Source organism: Crocodylus porosus, unplaced genomic scaffold (genome assembly GCF_001723895.1).
Source record: "Crocodylus porosus isolate Cpor-Errol unplaced genomic scaffold, CroPor_comp1, whole genome shotgun sequence".
Lineage (NCBI taxonomy): Eukaryota > Metazoa > Chordata > Crocodylia > Crocodylidae > Crocodylus > Crocodylus porosus.
Genome location: NW_017728886.1, coordinates 188,378,396 through 188,404,827, shown reverse-complemented (window position 1 = coordinate 188,404,827; position 26,432 = coordinate 188,378,396). Strand labels below are relative to the sequence as shown.

The following is a 26,432-nucleotide window of genomic DNA, read 5'->3' as shown; positions in this document are numbered from 1 at the left end:
TTCCAGTCCTCTGGCACCACACCAGAACACCATGAGTGCTCGTAAAGCCATGCCAGGGGTCCCACAATGACCGCAGCTAATTCCCCTAGTTCTCTAGGGTGGAGATCATCCGGACGAGCTGATTTGAATACATCCAGTCCCTCCAGAAGTTCTCTAACTAGTTCCTTACTAACCCTTGGCTTATGTGCGCCTCCCCTGGGGCTTAAGGGGGGCCCAGCAGGGGGGTGTCTGTTCCAGTCCCTGCTCAGGAAAATGGAGGCAAAGAAATTGTTAAATATGTTAGCTTTGTCATCTGGTCTGACAACCAAATTTCCTAGCATGTCTTGCAGAGGCTCCACGTTACCCGGAACCTTCTTTTTGCCCCCTACGTATTTAAAAAAGGACTTCTTGTTGTCCTTGATCTGGGAAGCTAGTCCCAGTTCCATCTCCGCCTTGGCCTTCCTGACTGCCCACCTGCATCCCCGAGCAACTGCAGTATAATCCTCTCTGGTGATGGCCCCTCCCTTCCATTGGGTGTGCGTTTCCCTTTTAGCTAGGATACATTCCCGGATGCTTTTGGTGAGCCATGGGGGCTTTTGTGCCCTCCTGCTCCTTTTGATCCGTGTTGGGATTACCTCCCTTTGGGCTTGGAGGATCGTCTCCTTAAGGAGAAACCACTCTTCTTGGACACCTGGCTCCCCTCCCCTCCGGGACCTCAGTGCTTCCCCGACTATTCTCCTTAGCTCATTGAAGTCCACCCTCCTGAAATCTAGGGCCGCTGCCTTGCTGCAGGCCTTTGCCACCTTGTGCTGGATGGTGAATTCCAGCAGGTGATGATCACTGTCACCCAGGTGGTTGAGCACCTGCAGCCCCCTCACCAGGTCATTGCTGGTGGCCAGCACCAGGTCCAACAAGGCATCTCCCCTGGTGGGGCTGTGCACCTCCTGGGTTAGATGGGGTCCAGAATTTGGGCTAGGAACCTTTGTGGGCGGTCAGACCTGGCTGACTGCTCTTCCCAGCAGATGTCTGAAAGGTTCAGGACACCCATGATGACCACGTCCTTTGACCTAACTACCTCCATGAGCTGACTTAAGAATTCCTGGTCTAGCTCTTCCCCTTGGTTGGGTGGTCTGTAGTACACCCCCACCGTTAAGTCTCTTTCCCCTCAACTGCCTTGTATTCTAACCCAGAGCCTCTCCTCTGATTCTCTTCTAATTGATGAAGATGTGTATTCCTCCTTAATGTAGAGCGCCACGCCCCCACATTTCCTTCTGTCCTATCCCTCCTGTATAGCCTATAGCCCTTGATATCCACACCCAGTCATGCGTTGGGTCCCCCCACGTTTCAGTGAGCCCCACTATGTCGTTGTCGAGGAAACCAAAGCCTGCCTCAAGACACCATTCCTGAAGCTGCCAGTTGGCCTCTGTGATGCACGTCACATGCCGTCTTCCACGTCCACTCACTGGTAGGACAGAAGAGAAAACCACCTGTGCACCTGTCTCCTTCAGCATGCCCCTCAGAGCGTGGTAGTCCACCATCAGGTGATCAGGGAATCTCCTGGCCGCATCATTAGTACCCACATGGATTAGGACTATGGGGTAGTAATCAGTGGGCTGGATCACAGCCTGGATCATCCCCTTCACGTCCTGAATCTTTGCTCCAGGTAGGCAGTAGACCTCGCATGTCGAGGGGTCCTGGCGACAGATGGCGCCCTCTGTACCTTTCAGGATGGAGTCGCCTATGATGATCACTCGATGCTTTTTCCTCCAGGACTGCATGGCTCGTTTGGCCTGCTTGGATCATGGAGGGCGTGGAGTTGCCTCCTCTCTGGTTGCCTCCTCTCCTTCCTTCTCCTCCAGGGCCTCATACCTGTTCTCCAGCTGGACTGGAGGAACTGGTAATGCTGTGTTACGAGCAGCCCTGGTTCTGGAGGTGACTGTCTGCCACTCTGCAGTGGAGGGCACTCCTTGAGGTGCTTCTTCCTTGGGTGTGTGGCCCTTCAGGGATAGGAAATAGCCGTCAATTTCATCCTCTGCCTCCCTGATTCCCCTCAGCCTGCGATCCTCCTCCTGGAGCTCCCTCACCTGTGCCTCCAGGGCCCTAAGGCGGGCACCTGCAGGACAGGTGTGGGGGTCCCCAATCCCTGCCCCCTTGGGCCTTGCTGGGCAACTCCTGCAGGCTAGGGGGTGGGGGGACATCAGCGCCCCCATGGGCTCTGTCTGGGTGGAGGCCTCAGACAAGCCCCAGGTAGTCTGCACCCCCCAGGCAGGGGCCCTGGCAGCACTCCATGTCAACACCATCATAGGAATTGCTGCTTGTTTATGGCTTAGTTCGGTGCCTTCGCCCTGCGCTAGCGGGAGTCTCCCACCTGGCCCTTCCTGCTTGCCCACTGACGCAGACACCAGCGTGCTCTTAGAGAGGACGCCTGTTTGTGTGCTCTGTTTGCGCGGCGCGGCTCGGGAGCGCGGCTCCCTACCGGCTCAGCTAAGAGGGATCTGGGGGCTTCCCTTCTGGATCTGGCTCAGCTGCATCTGGTCCCTCTGCCCACTTACCTTAGGGGGATCAGCTGCTGCTGCCCCCCACTGCTGGCTCCGCTGCTGCTGCGTCCGTCTCCCCTTCAGGTCAGGTAAGGGGGCACACGTGTGTGCGGGACACACGTGTGCCTGGATCCCTCCTCTCCTCCCTGCTCCTGGCTCCTGAGTGCTGGGAGCTACGTCAAACCGTGGCTTTTAAAGGCTGCGGTTTGAATTTCCCGCTGCTGCCCCAACAGCCAATCAGGCACTCTGGTCTTCCAGGTTAAGATAACCTGTGAGTGCAAGTTATTAGGTGCTGTACAAACATTAGAGAGGGCAGATATTAGCCCCATATTTGGAGATATGATCTTGTGTGAAACCACACCATGTATTTGTATCCACATGTATAGCTCTGCCAGACCCCGCCAAAGAAACAACACCAATACTAACTACTCCTATACATGCTAGATTTCAAGTGCTTCATGTGCATTAGCTAATATTCCATACAAAACTGTGTATAGAAGACTAAGATTGCAAAGTGCAGCATTCAGTCAAGAAATGACTAAGGTAAAATGTAATTTTGCCTCCACCTAGGATGGCTGTGTCATATGATACAGTTTTAATTGTGGATTACATATATTTTTCTTTTAGACCCTTGCCTCATTCAGTGAGAAGTGTAGAAGGTGCTTGGTGGGCATGTCTACATGTTCATTAATGTGCCTGGCTATTGTGCATTAAATTTAGTACTAGTAAATAAACGTGCACTAGGCTGCCCTAATGAGCAGTAGTGAAAGTGCACACTTTTTTAGTGACACTTAATGTGCAGTAGCCAAATTTTACTGTGGATTAGCGTATTAGTGTATTTTTGATGTGACACTCTAATGTGCAGTAAAATAGGCTACTGTGCATTAAAGTGCATGTGTAGACACTCCCAGGAAATGTAACAGCTGTCTAGTATTTAATGTCTCAATTTTTCAATGCTTGTCCTGATACTTTTACTCTTCTGACACTAATTCCTGTGCAGATTGAGGCAAGGTCTTGTACACCTGAACCTCTAGGAAGAGTTCTGCCTCTGGAATAGGTGTTACTGAATTGCTTTCCAAATTCCTTGCTTAATCCCTTTTTCATAGGAGTTTTTTTGTATTTCATTGCTCTCACAACTGTTTGTTAATTTTGTAGCATCCTGGTTGCCTGATGTCCATTAACTTGGTATTTGTTTTCCAGTATGTCCTGTCTGTCCTGAAATTCACCTACCCTACCCTTTTCCAAGGGTAAGTACAATTTTAAAAATACATTTGTTTGAAATATGACTATAATAAAAAAATATCTAGCTGTGCTGAAGCTAATTTTAGTGCCTCATGTCATTACTGGCTTTTCTTGTTTAGAGAACATACTCCATTAAGCCTTAGTAAAGTATTCATTAACTTGTCTTGGTTAATATTAAATGTCATTATGGTGAAGTTATCTGTTTACCGTATCTGCAGACTCTCCATCAATTGTAGTTCTTTTGTTGGCTTTATATTTTAACCTAGGAAAGCAGCAATTTATAATATTCCCAGTTTCCTTTGAAAAGTAGTAATTATGGTTTATATACATATGTATTTAATTTTTTCTATTATGCTAACATGTAAGCTAGCTTTTGTATCTAGGTTCCCACAAATATAAGCACAATTTATTTTCAAGCTTACACCATGTATTAATTGTAATTCTATATAATAAATGATAGGCTTTTTTAAAGGGCTGTAATGAAAATTATTCTGGTTTGGCCAAGTTATTTGTAATGTACTTACTATCATTGTTGTTGTTGACTTTTAAAAGACATGGAATTAAGTTATGGCCCCATTCAAATTATGAGGTCAGGATTTTACCCATCGTTTTTGCCTCCTGTGCACAAAACTACTGTCAGTAATATTGGTGAACAGTGGAAGCAGAATTTGGTTTCACTTTACATGCCCAAGTGGCAGCTACCTGGATGCATAACTGCCAGTTTTGGCACTTACACACAATTTTCAGTCCTACTCCATGTTCAGTGTGGACGTGTAAGCAGGTACTTTGTATGTGTGTATAGGAGTGTAAGTACTGACATTCTGGCTTGGCAAAAAATGGGTGAAAGACCAGCTGTCCCGTGTTTTGGCACAGTGGTGCTCAGCCTTCTGCCTCTGTGGGCCAGATGTGTGGCGCGGGGCCAGTCCACAGGCCAGATAGGGCCATGCACTGGGTTCCTGGATTGGGTTCCAGACTTGCCCAATGTACTAGGATCAGGCCCTGACACCCTGACTCCTGCATGGCAGAATTGGGATCCAGGGCCCTGTGCTGGCCCTGGCTCCCAGGATCAGGCCCCATGTGCTAGATTCAGGGCCTATATGCTGGGAGTTGGGCTCTTGTGCTGAGACTGTGCCTCAGGGCTCTGCACCGTGTCTGCCCAGTCCTACGTGCCAGGACTGGGACCTATGCTGCCCATTGTGCCTGATCCAGCATGCAGGGCTATGCTTTCCTTCCTGCAGGGCTCCCCAGATGTCTGGAAATTTGGCAGCAGGGGAGTGGTGATACTGCTCCCTTGCTGCCAAATTTTGTGACTCATAGGGAGCCCTGTGGGCCATATCACTCAGAGATGGAGGCTGGATCTGGCCCACACAGGCTGGTGGTTGAACACCACTGTTTTAGCTTAATTGCCTAGTAGTTAGTTCACCTACCCTAAAAGAAAAGAAAAATATATGTGCTCATCCAGATTCTAGGCCAGGGGTGGGCAAAATGCAGCTCATGGGCCAGATGCAGCCCCTAAAAAATTTAGAAAATTAATCTGCCCCTGGCTGCCTGTCATGCAGCCTTCAATGGCTTGCCAAAACTCAGTAAGTGGTCCTCCGCTCAACATAATTGCTCACCCCTGTTCTAGGCCCTCTCACCCAGAGGGTGGGTCTAAACCTACATCTCTCTGACTGCCTAGCATAATAGAGAGGTTTCTGCTCAGTTGGGAGCAAGGATGCATGCTTGCAGATTCAGGCAGGGGGGCAATTTCACCCTGTCACCTTTTATTCTTGCTCTACTCCAAGTTTTAAACCAACTGCCTGGCAGCAGCAACAACATTTCTATCCAGGCTAGAGCAAGGGAGTCGATTGACTCCAGGGCTTATTCTGATCCACCTGATTCCTTCTAAACTCTTCATTTGACAGGTGTTAATGTCCCTCTCTCCTTTTTAAACAGTCTTGATGTTTGCTAATCAAGCCATCCTTTCTTTTGCAGTTCTGCTGTCTGTTAGCTGCTCCTGGTAACGTAGCTTCTGTTTCACAGCCCTGCAGAGTGCTTGTAACTCTAGCTAAAAACATTAACTAAGGTACAGAAATGTGTACTCAGGTAAACATTAATTCAGGAGTAGAAATATCTTTCAGTGAAGCAGTGGATGCACTGTCAAGATGCCCAAGAAGGCTAGATCTTATGTTATGAATCTGAAAAAGAGTTGTACATTTAAGTCTAATGACTGTAAACCTAATGAAACTACATCTTTTGATAATATTTTGCTTAGTATGTTATGTTTTTGATACATACAATGTAGCAAATAAATGCATATTTCAATAAAATTATATTTGTTTTTGTTTCAGTCTTAAACTGAATAAATACTATAGCCCCAGTGCTTTGCATACAGTGGATTCCTCTTATTGGAATCACTTTGGGCAATAGTGATTTGATTCCTTTAAAAGGAGACTTTTTTTTTTTTTTTTTAAGAACACAGATACTCACTCCTCCCCCACAACCCCCTGGCCCAGCTCATACCTCTCTCACCACCCCCAGCCCCATGGCCCCCCTGCCCTGCCAGAGGGGGCCTCAGCTGCCAAGGCTACGGGGCCTGGGACTCAGGTCCACAGCCCCCTGCCCCTGGCAGGAGGCAGCAGCTGCTGCAGCAGAGTGGAACCCAGCTCCCCCCTGCTGCCTCCTGCTGCGAGCTTGGGTGTGGGTGTTGGGGTCAGCTCCCCAGCGCGACCTGCACTTCCAGTGGGGTGGTGGGGGGGACCCACACTTCCCAGATCTGTACATGGTGTCGGTGTGGGGGTGGGGGTGAGTGCAGGCAGTGAGGGCAGGAGTGTGGGATTGTACCCCTCAAAGCATATGCAGGGGGCACGTTGCCAGGAAGCCCAGCCCCTGCTCCCCCTTTCCCCTCTCCCCGATAAGCTGTGCACAGCCCCGTCCCACTCCATGCTGGTGGCCCAGCCCTGCCTAGCTAGCTCCCTCCTTCTCTATGGGGGCTCAATTCCCCCCCTTCTCCCTCCAACTTACCTGTGGGAGCTGCTCTGCAGGCTGCCTGGGGCTGTGCACATGTACATGCACGTGGCTTCCCCTGCCTGACCACCCTCCTCCCTCTCCCTCCCAGCCCCCTGCAGGCTGGAACTCTTCCAGTCTGCAGTGGGCTTCTCACAATACTGCAGAATCCCCAGACTTCTCCTGTAAAATGATTCCAAAAACCAAATATTGTGATTCTAATATGAGCAATTTTTTACATGTAATAATATACAAATGGTTTTGGTTTCCGCATATTGATTCAAATAAGCGGCTGATTCTATTAACCAGCGATTCTATAAAGGGTAATCTACTGTATTTGTAAAGCTTCTAGTTTCTTTTTAACTGAAGAAAAACATGTTGTATTATATGTGATGATGTAACAGACCATCTGCATCTCCTTTTCAATATTCTTGATCTACCTCTGGGTACAGGCTAGAACCCAGGCACTTCTCTGCCAGAGCAGTAGCCATTCCACTGAGCCACACATGTTCTGGTTTGTCCTCTTTCCCCTGACTGTGCTCACATCTCCCTCACCTTGGCTGCCCAGAGGGCCAACTTCAAAAGGAGGGCTGGAGAGGGAATTCTGTGAGTGCCTTATCCACTAGGTTGTTGAGCTAAATATGTGGAAGGGCCCCCTGTCCTTCTACTCCGGAGTCAAACACCTGCCTCTCATGGGTTTTTGCTAAGTACAGGTTTGTGACTTTTATTCAAGGCAGGCATGCATGTTTTTAAATCTTGCACCATTAGTTCATCTTTTCTCTCTTCCTTCCTTGCCTACATTGCACACTGATGACTGACTGCAAGGAACATTAGAAATAATTTCCATGAGAATCTCCGTTTTTTTTCTTTTTCTTTGGGCCATCAGGTCTGTTATACCTAACAAGAGTTATAAATTATTTCTGTAGGAGTCTGTTCTATGGTCTCCAAGTGCACAAAATTACTAAACTTTTTTTTTTCTGGGTGAATATGTAGAGAACAAATAGTAAGTAGGCATTACGAAGTCAGCATTCACTAGCAGCTACCAGAATGTAATATCTGAGTTACCACAGCTATTTCCTTTATTGAGTACATGGGAAATGCTGTTCTGTGTCAGTTATCTCAGTAATGGTCAGTAAATACTGATTTTTAAATGTGGTTGGTTTTTGAAGACCATTTATAAAGCCTAACCATGCTTTCCTTTTAGATTTGCAGTGGGTGAATAGGGAAGGAAAAAAGAAAACCTGCCATAATGTTGTCACTGCGTGTGGCATGAAACATTCTCTCTCTAATATAAGACTTTGTCTTGCATATGGCTATGGACCTTGAGCTATCATTAACTTCTACAGGAGTGGAAGACACTCAGCACCATGTAGCATACTAGTCCTCAGTACCAGAGATGAATGTTCTCCATAGGACTTGATCCTGTACTGTGAAAGTTAATGGGAATTTTTCATTAACTTGAACAAAAGTAGGATCACGTCCACAGTCAGCATCAGGCTTTCTCAGCTTTTAAACCATTTGTATATTTGTCATCTGGAGCAGGTAAAGGAAAGTTGCATTGATTGTTCTTCATGTTCCCACGGACAATGAATGAATGCTTTTTTACTGGCATTGCACTCCATAGTACAGCATGCGATAAAGGAGTTCTTTTGTTTTGTTTTGTCTTTTACAATGAATATAACTAATAAACAAACTGCCCCATTGTTCATAACAGTTCCACAAATTACAGTGGTTTAGCTTTACAATGCAGTGGACTTTTCTGAACTACACTAAACATTTCCTGAACATTTCCTTCCTTTATATAGTCTATTTGGTTTGATTTGGAGGTAGCAACTGGAATGATGGGGTTGAAAGTTAATCACAAGGAGGAATTTCCAGGGAGGATAATAGGGTTGCAAGGTAAACAGATTCAAAGGTGATATTCCAGTTTATGGAGTAGTACAATCAGGGGTGCAAGGTTAGCTATGGCAGAAGCCTCCCTATGCTATGTGTCAAAGTACATTTAAAAGGATATCTCCCTTTCAGTTTACAGAACAAAACAGAGTGACTGCTTTTTGGTTTTCTTCTTTTTGTTGCTTCAGATGGCAGACCTTAATTGGTGGACTTCTGCTTCACATTTCTTGGAAACTGGGCTGGGTAGAGATAAGCATCTGCTCAAGGTACAGTGACCACCACAATGCACAACTAACATTTATTTTTGACGCAGTGGGTCATGAGACTCTTACTGTGTGTTAGGCTAATACATTGTGCAGTAGCATGTCACAGCAAAAACCGTGCTAATAGCCTACTGAACAGTGTTATAAGGCTAATGCACAGTAAGTGTCCCTAAATAATCATGCACTGGTGCTGCAGTGCATGCAACAGGAGACCAGCAGGCACAGAAGCTTGGTCCTCCAGGGAGTTACTCTGGGTACTGGCCAGAGCATCTCTACTCATTTAGTTGCATCCTGGCTCCTCCAAGATGCCAGGAGGAGCAGGGAAAGGGCAGTTTGCCTAAAGCAGCAATTTGTGCCACACCAAAGTGGGAGCAGGGGCATGCTCTGTGGCAAAAAATAGTGGCACAATTTGTGCTGCTACCATTTTTGCCTCTGCAAGCGCACAACCTTGCATGTGGGGATGCACTCCTTGTGTTGCACTTAATGGCAGTTAGACAGTGAGTGCAGTTACCATATAGATTACCATCACACAGATCTACTCCCAAGTAAAAAGTTGGATGCATCTTATAAGTGACGTGAGGGCTTTTCATGAAGAGCAAGCAGTGATAACTGGTGGCATGACAGGTTAGTTGATGTACATTTTTTTTTGCATTTAAATGAGCAACTTGTGAAATGGCAATATTAGTTGAGTGAATCTCAACAAAAAAGCATGTGCACATTATGAAAAAGATAAATATTAAATAACTGAATGTACTAGTTTTTCATGGAATAATTTTTTTTATGAGGACTGGCCCAAATTTTGGTTTTACTTACATGAAGTTGCACAAATTTTAGTGAGATCTCAGAGTAAATGGTAGTAGAATTTGACCCTGTAGGTAATTTGGATAAGTGGGAATGTTTTAGGTTAAAGTTTTCATTGATTTCAATGGGAATAGGATTCGGCTCTAATAGTCTTGCTCCAGAAGGATAGTAGGAGGTGTAATGACTAGTACTGTTATAAGCTTTAATTATGTAGGCATTTCTCTTTGCCCTAAATTCATTCTGGAATTGCTAGAGCTAGTTGGAAAATCATATCTTCCCATAAAAAATGTTGATGAAAGCAAAAAAGTTATTGTTGTTTATTTTCTTTGTAAAATACACATTTTTTGTCAAATATGAAAAACACTACCAAAAACAAATGGGGAAAATGTTATATATGTGTTTTTCTTTTAATTCAATGAAAACTTGAGAAATTTTGAAGGAAAAATGGACATCATTTTTTGTTTGTTGAAAAGTCATTTTCTATGAAGAAAAGTTTGATTTATAAATTTACTTTTACCAGTTCCAGGGGTGTAGGTTGTAGCCATGTTGGTCTAAGGACATAAGCAAACAAGGTTCTTTGGGTGAATCTGATATCTTTTATTAGACCAACTTAAATAGTTGGAAAACAATTTTTAAGCAAACTTTTGGGTTCAAAAACCCTTCGTCAGGCTAAGGAAGTTTCAGCAGTTGGTGTGTGCTCTTCCTGGATGGAATAAATGGTAAAGAAGCCAGAGGCTGGGCTGGTATGCATACAAGATAGGCAGTCAGTGAAGCTGTAGATTAAGGAGATTGACTATTTAAGTTGGTCTAATAAAAGATATCAGATTCACCCAAAGAACCTTGTCTGCCTTTTACCAGTTCTATTTTTTTATTGTGGCAATAAAGGATTAGAGCCACTAGATGGTAGTCTACTCTTGGAAAACTGAGCACGACAATCCCTGAGACGCTTAGCGTTTGTGGAATTGATTTTGTATGTTAATGACTAAATTAAAAAATCAGAGATAGTCAGTGATTAAATTTCAGTAGAGCACTTAAGTACAGGCTTAAATATGTCTCTGTTTAGCAAAGAATGTGAGAATATGCTTAAAATTTTAGCACCTATTTTAGTGTTTTGCTAAATTAGGACCCTAGTCCAGATCTCTCTCATACAAACGTGTGGTCCTCTGTAGCTTTCTTTTGCTAATAATGTCCCCCCTCCCCCCCTGTATAATTAATACATTCTGGAAGAACATGTTTGTCTTCAGAATACTGGCCTAATGATCTGCCTTTTCTGTGTAAAGTGTAGAGGTAGATGCCACAAATACTGTATCCAGTTTCCAACACTTCTGTGTTGGAAAGATGTACATCTTTAGCAGTTTAACATGTGTAGGCTCTCAATTTCTTCACCTGCCTGACAGATCTTAAATGCGTCCTGAACAAATCTGAATTCTCTTTCCAAATACCTCATAATTTTCTAATACATGGAGGTTTACATACTGTCAACTTTGGCATTAAAGACTAACAAACCCCAAAGTAGGAGTTTCATAAGAAAACAACACATGCTCAGTTCCACGCTCTATGTTTCTTAGAGGAAGTTTTCTTTAGCTTTCTGGATGCTCCACATTTTTTTTTACCTGCTTTCTGGACCCGCTCCGAAAATGAAGGATTGATTCACCTTCCTTCTGATTTCAGGAGCCTGGCTGTTAGAGATGCACCAGTACATTGGTCCAATATCGGATCAGTACCGATATAAAGAAAATTGTCTATATCAAATATCAGCCCAATGGCATGGAGAGCTGCCTCCGGCTGGTAAGTTGGAAGTGGGGGTGGAAGGAAGGGGTTGGCGGGGGGCAGATCAATGCCCCCCCATGGTGAGGGAGGGGGCAAGGGCAGGCGCATCCCAGCCAGGGGAGCATGGGATGGAGGCGTGGCTCATGAGGTGGAGGCAGCTCCACTGCTGCTTGCACCCCAGGAGGGTGGCGGGGCTTATGCCTCTGGATCTGTGCAGCTCAAGGCGGGCTGTAGCTGCAGGATGGAGCTGGAGCCAGTGCTGCATGGGGCTATTCTTGCCGGGGGTGAAGCATGGGCAGCACGGCAAGGAGGCTGCAGCCATCCCAAATTTTACTGCAGCTCTGCTCCCAACCCTACATTGCTGCCCACTGCCCGGCACAGCCATGGCTTTTCCTGGCATTTGGGTGGAGGCAGGATGTTCAGCCGGGGCTACACTGGGCAGCGGTGTGGGGCTGGGAGTGAAGCAGCAGTGAAATTTGGGGTGGCTGCAGGCTTCCAGCACTGTTGCAGCCCGCTCTGAGCCCAGCCACCGCCAAGAACATCCCCATGCAGCACCGGCTCTGGCTCCACCCTGCAGCTGCTGCCCACCCTGTGCTGCACATACCTGGGGGCACATGCCCCACTGCCTCCACCCTCCTGGGGTGCAAACAGCAGCGGGAGCTGCCCCCATCCCACAAGGCACACCTCTGTCCCATGTCCCCTCCCACCCTGGCTGGGCAGCACCTGCCCCCTCCCTTACCATGTGGGGCATTGATCTGCCCCCCATGCTCCCTTCCCTTCCCCTCTCCCCTTCCACCACACTGGACTTACCACCTGATGGCAGTTGTATCAGATCAATGTCAGCTGATATGCCTCCTTAAATATTGGCTATCGGTATTGGCCCCCAAAATCTCTATCCATGCATCCATACTGGCTGTAATTTTCAGTAGAAGTTAGACCAGGAAGAAGCAGTTAGGAGAACTGGAGATATTCCTTCTCATGGAATGGTGTATAACATCTCCATAGTACTTCCAGTATTGTATGTACTGTGTTGCAGTACTCTGGGCTTCAAACTGTAGTCATTCAAAGAAAACCATCATCTGCTGCCTAGCTTTGCTGCCTGCTGACTACCTTGTCTACCAGCATTGCTGAATGACGAGACCACTTATTTCACCTGCGGCTAATGATCCCACCTGCACAAGGCTAGGAACAGACATTCAAAAAGTCTAACCTGAATTGATTCCATCTTGACAGAGTAGTCTAACCTGACTAGGCTAAACTGGTATGCAACTGTACAGACATCCCAGAAATGCAGGGACATGCCTGCAGTGGCTCGGACTGGAAGCCAGGGGGCTAGCCCTCCCTTTCCTTCCACAGTTCTGAGCTGAGGGAAGGAATGCCTGGTTAGGGAGGGGTTCCCCCCACCTCCTGAGCAGCCCAGCAGGCAGTGATAACACAGTGTTTATCACCCCTAACTCAGCGTTTATCACCCCATTTAGAAAACAAAAGCTTCCTTCCATTAGTTCAAGCTCTTCTTAAACAACTTTTTCCAAGGAAGGAAGGAGCTACCACACCACACACTGTAGCCAGTATGTGGTATGCTAGCTAATGCTGAGAGGTGTCTGTGTAAGGCAGAGGGGGAGGGGGAATCCCTGCTTAGCAGGGAGTGGTGCGAGGAGAGCTGGGGAGCAGGGGGAAGCCAGGCAGATGCCTGCAGTCTCTGCTGGAGCTCCAGCCAGGGAGTGGAGGGGAGGAGCCAGCTCTGCTGTAGAGCAGAGCCCAGAGACCATGTTGGGGTGTTGGGGGAATTTGGTTTATCTTGAAACAGGAAGGGGTCTAGGACAGACATTGCATAAACCAGTTTGATCCAAATCAATTAAGTCTGATACTACATTGAACCAAGTTTATTTCAAACCAGTTTCAGCCATTTTCAAACTGGTTTATGTGCACTGAACATCTGTTCTGTTATAGGCTTAAACCAGTTTCTGATCACTTAAACTGGTTTATGTGTGATGTCTGTCCCTAGCCATAGAAGCAGTGTAGCACTGCTTTCTAGTTAGGAGGCAGCCTGCCTGGAAAAGTGCATGGTGTCCCAGGGTGCTGCTGATGGGTGTGGTAAGTTTAGTGTATAGACATAGCCTAAAGTTCTGCTGCTCAGTTTGTGCTAAAGTTTCCTAAGCATTGATGCCTCCCCACAGCAAGCAAGTGTCTCAGGGCCTTATCACCAACCAAAGCTCCTGAGTGGGATTCTCAGACTAGGTGTTATTTCTCTTCCTCACACGGATGGCCAGTTAACAGTGGGATGGTTAATATGTATTCTGGGTATATAATGCACTCACCTAAGATGTGGGATACTGGGTTTAAAATGTGTGTGTTCTTGATTTGGACCAGGGATTTGAATTTAAGTCTTCTGATGAGTGCCTAGACCCTCTAGGGACTTGTAGGTTATTTTGGGCTGAGGCTCTCGATATCTCCAGTTGGAGCTGTTCCACTGCATGTGTAAATAATTGTATTAACTAGAGCAGGAATCTGAAAGTTAGTCTCCTATATTTTCAATGAGCGGCCCTGCCTCTGGGTGCTGTGATGTCAGCCTTTCTCTTACTGTCTGTGGCCTTGTAAATATATATATTTTTAAAGTGGAGCACCTCCAACAGGAGGGACTGAAAGAGATGCATCCCAGGATACCAACTGCTTGTTAGTCAGATCACTTGCCTAGCATGTGGATTTAGGTCTTTCCTCCACATCCAACAGAGGTAAGTGCCTTAACCATTGAGGCCATTGGCTATTCTGGCTTTCAGTCTCTGGTTTTTCACAAATAGAGGAAAACAAATAATGAACTATCTAAGTGGCTGCCCTGGTTTGGTTGCATAGCTTCAGGAGAGGGCTCATGGCTCAGGTGAGGGGAAGTGCTGGATCAGAGAAGACACCTAAGCTTTGTCTCTTTCCTTTGTATTTCATGCTTGGTTAACTTAGGTGGCTCCCCACTCAGCTGGCTTTGGAGAAATGCTTCTGTAAGTGCCTTATTCTCCCCTAGCATTGCACAGGGACCCTGATTGCCTAACACAGGACTGAGAGTTCCACCAGGTAACGGGGCACCCAGGAATTAGGCATTGCAACACCTATAAAAGTGCCTTTGAAGATCTGGGCCTAATGGTTTCATCCCTATTGAAGTTAATGAAAGTATTTTCATTGACTTCAGTGGAATTTGCATCAAGTCCTACAAGCTGGACAGTGTTTCCCTTTTTATTCTGAGACCTGACCAAGAATGTCTCACATTTGAAAGCTTGTCGAGTACTATCCTAACTACACAGTTGGTCCAATAAAAGATATCACTCTAAGAAATCCTTGCCTCTCACATAATTTCTGGCCCATCATGGCTTCAACTTCACCCTTACACTACTCTTTCACTATAGCACTTTATTCACTTATATGCACATCATTATGTTCTGCTGCCAGTTATATTAGCAAAAATGATAGTATTAATTGGCCTGCACACAGGAGTGCTGACTGGTGAGGAGCCACAGTGGAGCAGCCCTGGGCTAGCAGCAGGCTCAGGGGGAAGCCACATGGCTTAGCCCTTTGGGCACTCTTGTACCATAGCCTGTTGCCTGATGCCACTACCCAGAGCCAGGGGCTGACCCTCCCCATAAATATTACAGCCAACAGTCAGGCATTCTTTTCCTGTTCTGAAATTCGCTCTTGGCATCAGAGAAGTCTACTTTTATATCATGGGAACAACATCTGAAATCCGTTTCCATTGCCTTTTGTATGACTGCATTGAAGATTTACACATGGCTCAGATTCCTGGAACTTCAGATCACAGTCAAGGGGGGTTGTTTTAATGTTCCAAGTGGAGACTGATTTCTAGAGCTGTGGGCTTTTTATTCTCCTGAGTTATTGCAATTCTATTGGCATTGTTTGGTCTTGGTGTGCTGATGATGTGGACTGGTTGGTAGTATACTCTGGTTGTTTTTGATCTCGATGCAGACAGAATTCCAGCTGAAGTCAGTAGCCTTAAAAGGCACATAATTGCTATAAAAATTATCCTGGCTTATCCAGTAAACTAAAGCTAATTTTAGTTTAAACAAGAAGGCCTTGGGATTTCTGTCATTTTTAAATCTCTTGGGTTTTCAGTCAAAAAAGCATACAGTTATGAAAGCCAGGGTTCCAGCAGGAAATGAAATATGATTGTTACTGTTTTCTTTTGCTCCATTGTATTTGCATAAATCTTTGGGCATGTTTCTTCATTCAGATCTTTTTAGTCTTACACTCTTCAGTGGAGGTTTGTTGTTGTTCTTCTTCTTTCTGGAATGTGTTGAAGTAGTGGTATTTTAATTGCACTTTCATACCCAAGTTCTGAACATAATGCAAAATCAGGGGAGTGTACCATAGTATCTGAACTGTTGGGTTTAATCCAGAACCCACTGAGTGCATCTACACATATACTTTACTGCAGAGTTGATTTAGCTCTGTAGTAAAGCATCGCTATTTACATGTGTGCAGGCCGTAAGGTGCAGTAAATTAACTGTACCATAAGGTAGTACTGTTGGGGACAGTACTATCTTATGTTAGAGTCATTTACTGTGCAGAAAGCACATGCAGATGGTGACTGGGATTGCAGCAGATTGAGCCACAGTGGAGCAGCCCTGGGCTAGCAGCAGGCTCAGGGGGCAAGCCACATGGCTTAACACTTTGGGCACTCTTGTACCATAGCCTGTTGCCTGATACCACTACCCAGAGCCAGGGGCTGACCCTCCCCAAGCCTGCTACCAGCCCAGAGCTGCTCCACCCTGGCTCAAACTTTTGTAGGCATGGGCACACATAAAGACACTACTTTTGGGAGCAGCTGACTCTGCCATGAACTGTGCTGGAGTTTATAGAGGCACACTAATTGCATGTGTGCACCCACTGAAGCCATCTGGCTGGTGCTTTTTCTCTCCTCTTTTCTGACCTCTATAAAGGAAAAGAACAAAATTTGAAGCATTTTTCTCAGAGCTGAAACAGCTCTTTGCAAAAATCACGAATATGGAAAAAATAGATTGAGCTCAAATTACTTCATTTAGTCCTGTGAATTGTTACACTGCCTCCAGGATGCTAGTTTAGTCAAAGGGTTATCATTATGAAATCTCAGGAGACAGGATCCCACAGGGACAATGTGAACTTTGAGAGGAATATACTTGCAGACTTAAATGAGTATTTGACTGTGTGTGCATGCATGCACACACATATGCCATTCCATTCCTTCAACTGTTAGCTCTTCCTAACTTCCATTGGGCATCAGTAATGCCAACTAAAATGAAAGTTTCTATTAAAACCAATAGGAGCAATTGCTGCAAGTAGAGGTTAAACCAGTTTCCAGAGTGGAGAGCACAAGAGGTAGTATGACTGATAGTTCAGTAAAAAAGAAATAGGGGTTAGATAATTAAGTGGTTCTTCCATGTTTCAGAAATGTTCCTAATAAATAGGAGAAACATTTGAATAATGAATTTAATATGTTTAGCTTTTATTGCAAAATACCTCCTATTCTGTCAACTGTAAGCAACTGCTACTGGTGGCTCTTCATAAGTGGATGCAATAAAGTAATGGCATTTTTAATTATTTTTGCAGGTCTGATATACTGTCATGGCTTCCTGCTTCAGCATTTTTTATTGGCATTATCTATGCAGGTTCCAGGGCTTTGTCTAGATTGGTAAGAAATGCACAAATGAAAATTGATTCCTGGTGCTCTATACTTTTTAAATAAAGAACATTTTCTTCAAGTCAAGTTTTTATACTATCTAGGTAGCATAGATAAACTATGTTACTAGAAAGGACAGAAGTGGAGCAGAGATGTCAAGCATTCACAACTCTCACTGATTTCAGGGATAAGTGACAATACTAACCATCTCTCAGAACTAGTCAGCACCTTGTAGAAGAGAATGTGAGCAGTCTGTCAAGTGCAAACAGTGACATTGCTAAAGGAGTTGCTAATTGTGATTTTTTTGTAATTGTTTTTCTCTGCTGCGAAATGTAAAAACAGAATATGCAAAGAGGTCAGTAGAAAAGGGTTATTAGAAAAAGGCTGCTTCTCTTTTACTATAGTTTTACAGTTTTGACCTTTTTATGGGATTTGTATAAATAAGATGCAAGTTTTGTTTGGGAAGAGATTAAGAGGGTAAATAGATTGATAAGAATGGGTGGTTTAAATCAGAATAACCCACATGGGTATGAGGGAAGTCAAATATGCTTTCAGGAATGTTGACTATCATTAATTTACATTGCCTTGCATACTTTTATTTCTTAATAATATTATGGCCTTACTTAAAAAATGGTAATATTTTATATTAACTGTCCAGTCATCAAGATCAGATGCTGTGCTGGCTTCCTCTATCAGTTTTGCCAGTATGTCCCAGTTTAAACTCAGGTCACACATTCCATCTCCAAGTTGGCACATATAAAGTACATTAAAACCCAAGAGGGGCTAAGAGGGAGATCTCCGTGAAGAGCTGCCAGCACTGATCCTTCCTCAAATTCATTATATTATGCACTGGGGGAAGGAAGCAGAGCTTCCCTACACCTATGGCAGAGGCTGTATGTCAGACATCAAACCCTAGGGCTAGGGACAGACATTCAAAAAGCCAGAGCCTGAATTGATTCAATCTTTGCAGGTTAGTCTAATCTGCCTAGATTGAACCAATTTGCAAGTGAATTGACATTTCCTCTTGACTCAGGAAAGGCGGGCACATGCCTGCAGTGGCTCAGGCCACAAGCCAGTTGGAGCTAGAGCAGCCCTCAGCTGCAGGGAAGGCATGTCCAGCCCCAGCAGTAGCCTCAAGTAAATTGGCCATCGAAGGGGTTTAATTCCCCTCTCCCTGTCCCACTGGCACAGAACCAAGCTAGGATCTGCCTGGTGCTTCCCCCTCGCTGCTGCAACGGCAGGGATGGGGGCATGGCTAGACACTGGCTGGGATGGCCCCCTGAAGTGAAGGGGGTATATTCCCTGCTCTACCATTGGGGGACTGCCTCCTTCACCTAAGGGGGGGTTGACATCTCTGCACACCCTGTCCAGGGCTGCAAAACATCTGGGATGCTGGGGGACTCTGGTTTAACTTAAACCAGGGAAGGGTCTGGGGCAGACGTTCCATAAACCGATTTGCTCTCAATCAGTTTAGTCTGATACTACATTCAACCAGGTTTATCTCAAACTGGTTTCAGCCATTTTGAAACTGGTTTATGTGCACTGACCTTATGTTCTGTTACAGATTTAAACCAGTTTCTGCTCATTTAAGCCAGTTTATATGTAACTTCTGTCCCTAGTCTAGGTGATCTTCAGGGAATTGGTGCAATTTGTAAAGGGGCCATGTGCTTACAGATTGGCTCTGCCTCCTCCTGACCTTTGTTGATGCCATTTTGGCTTTGCTGGGCTTCTCCTGCCTACCAAAGTTTACCACAATTCTTTAAGAAAAGGCTGTATAGAAATAATAGCAGTCTCTGGCTGCGTAGCCTTTCCTGCCTACTTTCCATGGGATAGAGGAGGAGGAAAGAGCATCCTCCACACTGTGCTCTTGACTCAGCCACTCCTCTTTTGAACAGAAATTAGGTAATCCTATTTCCTACTTTGTGGATATTTGAATATCCAGGAGGGTGGGGACTGCTAGAAGGAAGGACAGGTGAGATCTCAGTTCTAGTTGGAGGATGCATATACGTGCAGGGGGTTTCCTAAATCTTTCCTCTGTGCCATAAATCTTCCTATAAGAGACACTGCCAGTTGTACTCGAGGGTTTTGCAACATGCACAGACGGGGATTTAGGGCCAAATCCTCCAACAGTTAACGTATGAGAAGTTTATTCATGTGTATAGTTTCAACAGAGTCCTGGGCCCTAATTGGTGGATTGAGTCTTATATAGAGTGAAGTTGGCTCCTAAATACATGCTTTAGGCCCCTTCTACACATACAGGTAAAGAGCTTCCTCAACACATTTTTTAGGTCTTTTTATAGCTGATTGGAGCTTTTTATTTTGTGATAGCTACTTTGTACATGTATCTGGTAGCCAGGCAATTGTACAATACCTGTACTGTGTAGAGGGGGCATCAGTAACTAAATTCACAACAGGCATACAACTTTGAATAAAGGAAAATTGATTCAACAAACCACTGGGATGAGGCCTGTTCACTTCAGCAGTGTATTTGGCCCTTGGATTCAAGAGGTTTATTGATCAAGTAAAATGAACTTGATGTTCCAAGCCAAGGCCCCAGATCTACAAACACTTCTATGAGCAGCTTATGCACATAAGCATTTGCATGTTTGAGCTCTAAATTCACATTTGTTTACATCAAAAGAGCACTGGCAGCACCTCCTGCTCAAGAAACCTTTGGGCCTGCAACTGGAAGAAATTTGTCTGGGTCTGGACTGAGATGCATTGCTAGTACTATATGGTGGGGAAGTTTGCACTGAATCCAGTCTCACTGACTGGCTCAAGCCAGAAAATCCTTCCTTTCATGAGCATTAAAGCCACTCACAAATTTAAAAATATTTGCATCAAAGACAATAAACATATGGAGAAGGTTAACTGAGCTGGGCAAAGTGGAGCCAATGTTTGCTCCAAAACAATTTTTTGGCTTTAAGAGAAGCCAACAGCAAAAAAAGAAATAAAAAAAAAAAGGCAAGAAAAAAAAACCAGAGTGAAGAATGCAAATTTTGGTGTCAACTTTTGTTGTATATCATTATTTCTGCTGTTTCCTTTTATTGTGTTGAGCTTGCAGAAATCAAAGTCCAGCTGTAGGGTCAGGAATTGTTGTTATGTTAACAGTGCCAGTGAAAGAGCAGCTGACAATTTGCTGTCTCATTGCACTTTCCCTCTAACTCATTTTATGGCTAGTTTAAAGGCATCTAAAATTATCATTGTGATTGCATATATGTTACATTTGTAGCTCCATCTGAATTGTCATTTATAATGAGAAATGCTTTAGCAATGAGAATATGTCCAGCTATGCATAAAAGAAAAACAAAATCCAGACGCACAGATTTTTGGCGGCTTTGCGAAGTAAAACCAAAGATATATTTGGCTTATCTATCATCTGAGAATCTTGAAAAAATGAACTCGTGTTTATATTCATGTGAGGGAAATAAGTATTTCCCATAGACAGGAGAACAGTCCTCAGGAGATTTAGGTTGCCTTAGGCTTGGCTGTCTATTTGAGATACCTCAGGTCTGAGTTTCACTAAGTTTGGTGCAATTCTAATTGATCACGTTTGAAGTTGAGAGAGCCCAGCACATTAGCACTGTAGTCTGAGTCATTAAGAAACATATTGTGATAGCAGGCAGAGGCCCTTGGTTCATAGGCGTCATCCCAGTACCATTATGTACCTCTCTCCTACTCTGTGGCAGCTCTCCTCAAAGACACGGACAAGCTGTAAAACTCTTTTCTCTGGTGTAATTGAGCACACTATAAATAGCACCCAAGTTTTATATCAATAGACAGGAATGGGAAAATGACTAAGGATGGCTGAGTGTAGTGAATTAAGGTGCTAATTTAGATCATCATTTATCTTTTCTATGGCAGTCAATTCCTGTGTTCCTTACTGTACACAATGCAGCTGAAGTTGTTACCTGTGGATTCCAGAAGCTTGTGCAGAAAGAGGTAATCAATATGTGAAAGGCCAGGTCCAATAATGTAATTGCACTGTAACAAGATGCTTTGGTTCTTTTAACATATAATTAGTACTGCATGCTTTCCTAGCTGTGCTATGGTTGCCAGTCACTAATGAATCCCAGAGAGAGCATTCACTGCTGGCAAATATCCAGTTATTGACCTTTTTCTTGATGTGGGGAGAACTTTGAAGCTACATTGACGGTTTGAGCTGTGTATTTAAGACTGATTTGGTTCTGCTGACTTGTTCCTTTTGAAAATGAAAATCTCCTCTTCTTAATGTCAGATGTAACAGCTTGATTCTTTAACCTTAAAGGGAAGAGGCTTGGACCCTTAGATCCTGCCATTATAGCACCTGTAGTAATTTAACAAATGGTGTTAGTGTAGATGACAGCTCACCATGATTCGGGGAAAAAACATTTTAAAAAAACACAATTTTTAAATCTGATCCAACCCCAACCAGAGTCAGAAGAAAAATTCCTGTGTATGTTAACAGGGTTGAATTTACCCCTTGTGAGGTGCACTGGTAAGATGTCAGACTGATTTTTCTGGTTTTCCAGCTAGAGAGCTGCTGTGTATGGTGACACTGGAAAACACATAACAGAAGGCAGACTCCTCTAATGTGGCCTATTGTTAAAGGGATTTTTCATTCATTACATCTGTAGTATGTATAATCGAAGACAAACAGGGAGTGCTGGGTGCTACTAATAAATGAATGGTACAGACACAATATGTTTACTCTGGAGTAATTTGTCCTGTATTTTACTCCTCATTACATTTACTCTGTAGTAAGAAATAGACATATGGCCAGTTCTTACCAGCTGGCTGCCTGAAGTACATGCATTTATAATGTCTGATCACTAGGTTTGTATTGAGCAAATAGTTAACTTCAGAATGAAATAGGGGTAGCAGATACATGACAGGTAGACCAGAGTAACTGTCTTTAGTACATATTTACTTTTGACTTCTTCAGAAGTAACTTTACTCCAGAGAACGGAATTTCTTCTGGAATAAATGATGGGTGTCATGTATACTCCCCTTTTTATTGCCAGAGTAAATCAAAAATACTCTGGGGTAAATGTGTTTGTGTGTGTCCACACCACGAAGCTCCATAATTTGATCAGTAAAATGTCTCGATGCTATACAGCATCCAGAATTTTGACTGAGTTCAAGATAAAGATTAAGCCAAAGTTTGAAATTCCTGTTTTTGTTTTGGTTATAGGATGAAAAATAGCTTTGAAATTTCAGGCCGGGGTGCTCAACCCCATGGGCCAGATCTGGCCTGTTGAGCCATTTAATTTACCCCACCAGGCTCCCCATGGGTCCAGAAATTTGATGGCAGGGGAGTGGTGGGAGCATTAATTGCCGTTCCCCTGTGGCCACATTTCCAGACTTGTGGGAAGCCCAGTGGTCCAGATAGCATGGTTCTGCATGTCAAATCAGGTGTGCAGGGCAGCGTGGACCCTAATCCAGGCAGGTGGGGCCAAGTCAAGGCATTGTGAAGCTCAATCCAGGTATGTTGATCCCATGAAGAATCTGCCCCAGGGACTGGGCCTGCATCACTTATCTGGCCCATGGGGGCCAGAAGAACATAAGAACTACCATTTACTGTGTCGCACCTCAGATCCATCTTGCCCAGTATCATGTGTCACAATGGCAGAGAGTGGATGCTGAAAGGGAGAGTGAACAGGGTATGACCAGGATTTTCCCGTTTTTCTCCTACTTGCAGCACCCAGCATTTAAGGTCTCGGCAGTTCTAGTTCAGAGGCTGTACCCCTAACTCCCATGTTTAATAACTATCAATGCTCCTTTTCTCCAAGAATTTGTCCAGTCCCCTTTTTTTTCTTTTTTAAATCTGGCTAAAGTATCAGGGTAAACAACACCTGGTGGCAGTGAGTTCTATAATGACATGCTGTGTGATAAAGAACTTCCTTTTGTTAGTTTTAAACTTACTATCTACTATTTTCATTTTATGACCCACTAGTTTTTGTACTGTGAGATGGTAAATAGTAAAACCCTATTTACTTTATCTTCACCATTTAGTATTTTGTAAACCTTTATGTCCCCCCTCAAACATCTCTTTTTTTAAACTGAATAGGTCTAGCCTGTTTAGTTTCTTCTCAAGTGAAAGTCCCTCTATACCACTAATCATCCTTATTGCCCTTCTATATTCCTTCTCTAGTTCTTTTATATCCTTTATCAGGGGTGGGGAATCAAAACTGGGCACAGTATTCAAGGTGTGCACCATGAATTTATAAGGGACCATAATGATATTTTCTGTTTTGTTTACAATCCCCTTAACTCCTAACGTTTTGCTCAAAGAATTTTTTTTGCAGCTATCTAGTTGGTCTAATGAAAGATATTGCCTCTACCACACTGACTGCTTTTGCTTTTAGACCAACACGGCTACAACCTTTAACCCTGTAACATTCTGTTTGCCTTTTCCATGGCTGCTGAGCACTGAGGGAATGTTTTTAGCACACTGTCCACAATGATTCCCAGATCTCTTTCCTGTGTGGTAAAAGTGATGTAAAGCCCATCATAGTGTAGGTATACTTTGGATAATTTTTTTCCTCATGTGCATCACTTTGCACTAATCTTCACTGAATTTTATCTGCCACTTAGTTGCCCATTTACTCCAGAGTACAAGAACCTTCTGTAGCTCCTCACAATCCACCTTGGTCTTCGTCACTTTGAATAATGGTTTGTCATCTGCCACATCTTTTTCCAGACCATTTATGAATGTGTTAAACAGCTCTGGTCCCAATATAGATCCCTGGGGGACCTTGCTGCTTACTTCTTCCTGTCCTGAAAACTGACCACTTGTACTTACTTTTTGTTTTCTGTGCTTAAGTCAGTTTCTAATGCACAAGTGGACCCTCCCTGTAATCATGTGACTACCCAACATAATTAAGAGCCTTTGATGGGGGACTTTGTGAAAGGCCTTTTGGAAGTCCCAGTATGCTATGTCAACTGGATAACCTTGATCCAAAAGCTTATTGACACCCTCAAAGAACTCTAGGAGGTTGTTGAAGCATGATTTCCCTTTGAGAAAACCATGCTGATTCTTCCCCAGCATGTCATAATCCTCCATGTCCTGAACAGTTTTTAAAAAAATTATTATTCCTACCAGTTTTCCAGAAACAAAAGACTCATCAGCCTGTAGTTCCCCTCTAGAGCTCTTTTTCAATATTGGAGTCACATTGGCAACCTTCCAATACTCTGGTATAGAGGCTGTTTTTAGTGATAGGTTGTGTAGTATAGGTAGGAGTTTAGCAGTTTCCTAGCTGAGCTGCTTCAGGACTCTAGGGTGAATGCCATCAAGTCCTGGTGATTTGCTACTGTTTAGTTTCTCAATTTCCTCTACAACCTCATCTACTGATACCTCGATTTGTGCCAACTTGTCAGACTTGTCCCTAGAGAGAAGTGGATCTGGTGAGGGAATCTCCCTAAGATCTTCTACAGTGAAGACATATGCAAAGAATACATTAAGTTTCTTGGCAGTGGCCCCATTATCCTTTAGCATTCCCCTTGCACTCTGATCACCCAAAGGCCCAATTTACCCCCTGGCAGATTTTCAGCTTCTATGTACTTAATAATATTTTCATTGTTACCTTTTATGTCTCTAGCAAGTTTCTCCTCGAATTCCTTCCTAGTTTGTTTTATTACAGTTTTACATTTGATTTGCCAGAGTTTGTGCACTTTTGTTTATTTTTCTCATTAGGAAAAAGGTCTGAATGCCACTGGCTGGTTTAGGCCAACCTGTGATATTCTCTTCCAAATGGAGCTTCCTAGGTAGAAGCAATTGTCTGTTTAATGTTGTTTGCCTGTTGGGCAACAGTTGAGCATCAACTACAGTGGTTTTGTTTGCCTTTTGGGAGACTGTCATAAAACTTATTTTATTATGATTTCAGACAATTTGCTCTCTTTTGTCACAATATTAGAGTGACTTAAAATGTATTTGCAATTTATCTTCCATCTTAACACACAAGAAGTCTTTCAGCGATGAAACATTTATAACACTTTCTTTCTTTTTATGCAGCAGGCCTCTTTCCTAAAAATCTGTAGGTAAGTTATTTTTTCTTCTTCCCTAAGCTGTTCAGATGTGGAGAATTGTCTTGTCTTGACTCTGCTTTCTGTAGATGCTTCAGGTAATGGAACATGAAAATAATGAAGAGTTTAAGAAACATTACTGTGGGCATTAGGCCCAAGCTGCAACATTTACACCATTAAATCTCTTCTTGCATATATTCATTATTTTAAAACAGTTTACTGGCATAGATATTTTTTCTTTGTTAAAAAAAATAGCCAAAAGGCCAAAGTTCATGAATAACAAGTCATTGCATGAAGAAAAAATGTCTTTGGAAAGAAAGCAGGTTTCATGCTTAAGTTTCCAAACAATCCTAAAAAAAGAAAAAGAATGAAGCTTTAGAGTGATGAAGAATGAACAAGAATGTTCTTTAAAAAAAAAGTTCCCGGTTCTACCACCCTTATTCACCTTAACTGGCAGAATCTGAGCTATAATTCTCTGTAAGAGAATGAGAAATAAAGAAGACACCCTCACTCACTCAAAAAGCGAGGTATTCTCTCCTTTCCCCAATGTCTTGAAAGACTGAACTAGCCACTATGGCCACGGTCAGATGAGCCACATGCTGCAAATATAGTTGTTCTCTGCACTGTATGGGAGCAGCACAGGGGGTTTTGTTGATCCCTGGATACCCATTTCTGCTCTCTCTTATTTTTGCTATGGTTCTTTCCTCTCAAACAATCAGCAGTGCCCTTCCCCCTCCCCCTGCTGCTGATTGGCTGAGGAACAAATAAGAGTGGAAATGGTATCATGGGATGCTGCCACACTTTCGGTAGGTTGCAGGGAAAAATGCAAATTCCATTTTTCCATTGTGAACAGAAAACTAGGATCCCTACTTATCACTCCTGCCTGTTTTTAGGTTTTTTGGATTACCCTGATTCAGGCAGGAGTACATGCTCTTCCTGCAGCTGTTCCCTGTCTGGTTCCACACAAAGCACATGGGGCAATTTCACCCTGTTGCACTGGAGGCAGCACCCATTGCGTGGCACTTCTGAAAGGCTCTTGAGGCACCTTTCAGTGTTGCAGCACCCTGACTGAAAACAATTGATTTAAAGAGATGAATCTGAGTCTTGCTGCAAACTCATTTTAAAGGCATTCCTCAGTCACCTTGGGAACCTGTACACACGCATCAAGACTGCTCTGACACGCTGTAATTTCAGTGCGTTGAAGCAGACTTGATTTCATAGATTTCATAGACATTAGGGCTGGAAGGGACCTTGGAAGATCATCGAGTCCAGCCCCCTGCCCAAAGGGCAGGAAGTCAGCTG

The 26,432-nt window shown here is 44.0% G+C and overlaps 1 protein-coding gene across 2 annotated transcripts in view; it reads left to right on the top strand.

Moving 5' to 3' along the window:
- The window catches only part of TMEM241 (transmembrane protein 241), an 88,864-nt gene that overhangs the window by 6,683 nt on the left and 55,749 nt on the right, over window positions 1-26,432 (top strand). The window contains exons 2-6 of one of the 2 annotated variants that reach the window (XM_019546974.1): window positions 3,717-3,763; window positions 8,825-8,902; window positions 17,057-17,138; window positions 20,991-21,068; window positions 25,123-25,145. In XM_019546974.1, the coding sequence (XP_019402519.1) occupies window positions 3,717-3,763; window positions 8,825-8,902; window positions 17,057-17,138; window positions 20,991-21,068; window positions 25,123-25,145 (308 nt within the window). Of the gene's footprint in view, window positions 1-3,716; window positions 3,764-8,824; window positions 8,903-17,056; window positions 17,139-20,990; window positions 21,069-25,119; window positions 25,146-26,432 lie in introns of both variants that reach the window. The other variant, XM_019546965.1, reaches the window with a different exon arrangement.